Genomic DNA, 2,811 nt, shown 5'->3' on the forward strand with positions numbered 1-2,811 from the left:
CAGCAGTAGCCAAAACCTTCTATTTTCTCTTTTCTTAACCTAATCTAACCTTAATCTAGTACAGCCAAAATGCAAAACAGAGATGCAGAATGGTAGTCCTACACTAATGCTTCCAACAAACCAAAACACTTACTTGTTTCACGGATTAAAACCTCCTAAATCTCCTAGCTATCTCGAGCACAGTTCGGGTTGCAAATCCTACTTCTATGCTCGATTTGATGCACGCGGCACTCAAGGCTCGATTCCGTCTGTCCCGGCAACGGAACCAAAATGAAGGGAAACTACAAGCTCTACCCCGAGACCTACGGACCACTTATTGCTCAAGTGTTTTGAAGTAAGTGGCCATGGCTACCTCTCACATAGCCGACGTGCAATGCCTACCTTACGGGTGTAGTGAGCTTACCTTGATGCTCGATCGAGTACCCTCCTCTTTCTTGCACACCGGTAGCTCCACGATCCTTGAGGCAAGCTCAAGCAACCTCAATCCCTCTCCCATGAGCTTCATCCTCCATAGCCACGCGCGAGACAAGAGAAGAGAAGAGAGGAGGGGAAGATGAAGAGAGAAGATGGAGAGCTTCTTCTCCAAGATCCCTCACTCTCACACAATCACTTCCTCACTCCCTCACACTCTCTCAATCCCTCTCTCAAGCACAAGCAAGAAGGCAAGAAACAAGAGAAGAAGAAGAAGAAGCTTTGGCCACACACAAGAATGATCTTCTCATTCACTTTTTGAACTTTATATACATGCCCTACTTTTCATGGGCAGTCATCCCCTTTTTTACATGGCCGGCCATTAGCCTAGCCTAGGCCCATTTCTCATTTCCCACCGTTCTAATCTATCCTATTCCCAACTAATGCATACAATTTGCACAGGAGTGAGCCTGGTTCTCTTTTACAAGGATTCGGGAGTGCTTTCACACTTAATGGTGCGCTTTTTACTCTTTTACTTTCCTTGGGCGACTCTAAGACTTCCTGAGAGTCCTGCCCGTGCTTTTAATGTTTTCAGGGTCTAGTTACCGGTTAAGGCGCCTTTTTCTTCTTTTTGTCCTGCGCCTTTTGCTATTTCCTTTTTTCCATTTCCCGCTCCTCTGTGCTGCGGTAAACAGGTATGTTGGAGAGTGATGATGAGTATATTGTGTGCTTGGAAGAAACTGTCTTTGTGAAAATCGGTGCTCAACTTCATACTTGTTTGTTGCAATTTTGGTCTTCAATGAGCCAACTCAACCTGGCCATCTATGGGAAAGATTTTTGGTACCAATGATAGAGGATATCACGTATAGATTTGTGGCTACAACACATGCATGTCTCGCTTGGTATTCTACAACATGAGGCATCTAACATGGCTTTGTTACATTTGTAAGACCTTTTATGCCATATAGGGTGAAGATTCTCTAATTTTGATGGGTTGCTTGAACCTCATCAACCAAACTCTCAACTGCATGCTAACCCCCTTTTATAAGATGAATATGCATACAACACATCGGAATAATGTAGGGTTTCTGAATCCATGGAGGGAATGTTGAATGAGGGACAAGGAATTGCCTTTCGTACAGTGATGGATGCTGTCGATGAAAATACTGGGGATATATTATTTTTGGATGGTCCTTGTGGATCTAGGGGGACTTTCTTGTATAAATGTTTGCTTGTGAAGGTGCGCAGTGGTGGCCATATAGAACTGGCAATAGCATCATGTGGCGTTGTTGCCTTGCTTCTACCAGGTGGTCATACAACTCACTCATGGTTTAAAATCCCAGTAGAATTAAACAATCAATCCACCTATAACATTCCTGTTCAAAGTGATCTTGCTCAGTTATTGAGACAATCAAGCCTTATTTTGTGGGATGAGGCTCCTATGACCCATTGATATACCTTTGAAGCGGTTGATAGAACTTTGAGAGACGTTGTGAGTTGTGATAAGCCATTTGGTGAAAAGGTTGTTTTATTTGGAGGGAATTTTAGGTAGGTCTTGCCAGTTGTAGTAAAGGAAACACATGAGGATATTGTTAATGCTGCATTGTGTTGCTATGATTTGTGGCATTATACATAAGAGTACTAAGACTATCTGGGAATATGCGAGTGTTAACATTGAAAGGTGAGAAGGATCGAAGCTTGCACGCGAGCTATGATGGGAGAGCAAGAGCAAGAAAGAGAGAGACAAGAAATGGGAACTCCAACAGTCACAATGTGTGACCGGGCCTTCCTTTATTTAAACTGTCACTAAAAGAATAAAGAATAAAGTGACGTGACAGGCGCCCGCCACCTGCAGTGTGCAGTGGCGGGTACTGTCAGTGTAGTAATACACGGGGCGGCACGGCAGAGGCGCCTTTACCCCCAACAACCTCCCATTTAAAGGCGAATCTGCCCTAGTGAGAGAGAAAAGAAAAAGAAAAAGAAAAAGAAGACAGTACAAATGTACATAGGTACAAGGGATGAGGAAAGGCGACATCTCATCCAACGCCCATCAACCTCCTGAGGTAGGCAAAGCGCTCAGTAGTGAGGCTCTTCGTGAGCAGATCTGTAGGATTCTCGTTAGTGGAGATCTTGACAAGGTCAACAGACCTGTCCTCCACGACACCACGTATGAAGTGATACCTCACCTCAATGTGTTTCATCTTCGCATGGAAGACCGGATTCTTAGCCAACTGAATGGCACTCATAGAATCCGAATGCAGTGTAGGTGCAGCATCAATCCCAAGGTCAGCAACTAGACGGCCTAACCATATGGCCTCCTTGCAAGCCTCAGTGGCTGCAACATACTCGGCCTCAGTGGTAGACAAAGCCGTACATTTCTGAACCCTAGACATCCAAGAG

At 44.6% G+C, this 2,811-nt stretch overlaps 1 protein-coding gene across 1 annotated transcript; it reads left to right on the top strand.

The window, feature by feature from the left end:
- The first annotated feature begins 1,507 nt into the window (after positions 1–1,507).
- On the top strand, positions 1,508–1,864 carry LOC148010184 (uncharacterized). The gene has a single exon (XM_087672886.1). It carries the CDS (start codon positions 1,508–1,510, stop codon positions 1,862–1,864), a length of 357 nt encoding a protein of 118 aa, XP_087529012.1.
- Positions 1,865–2,811: the final 947 nt, after the last annotated feature.

Source organism: Lygodium microphyllum, chromosome 30 (genome assembly GCF_053477565.2).
Source record: "Lygodium microphyllum isolate KBCC chromosome 30, Lygodium_microphyllum_v1.1.10, whole genome shotgun sequence".
Classification (NCBI taxonomy): Eukaryota; Viridiplantae; Streptophyta; class Polypodiopsida; order Schizaeales; family Lygodiaceae; genus Lygodium; species Lygodium microphyllum.

Excerpts from the sequence above, each read along its gene's own strand:
- LOC148010184 (XM_087672886.1), top strand. The coding sequence starts at position 1,508 with ATGGAGGGAATGTTGAATGAGGGACAAGGAATTGCCTTTCGTACAGTG.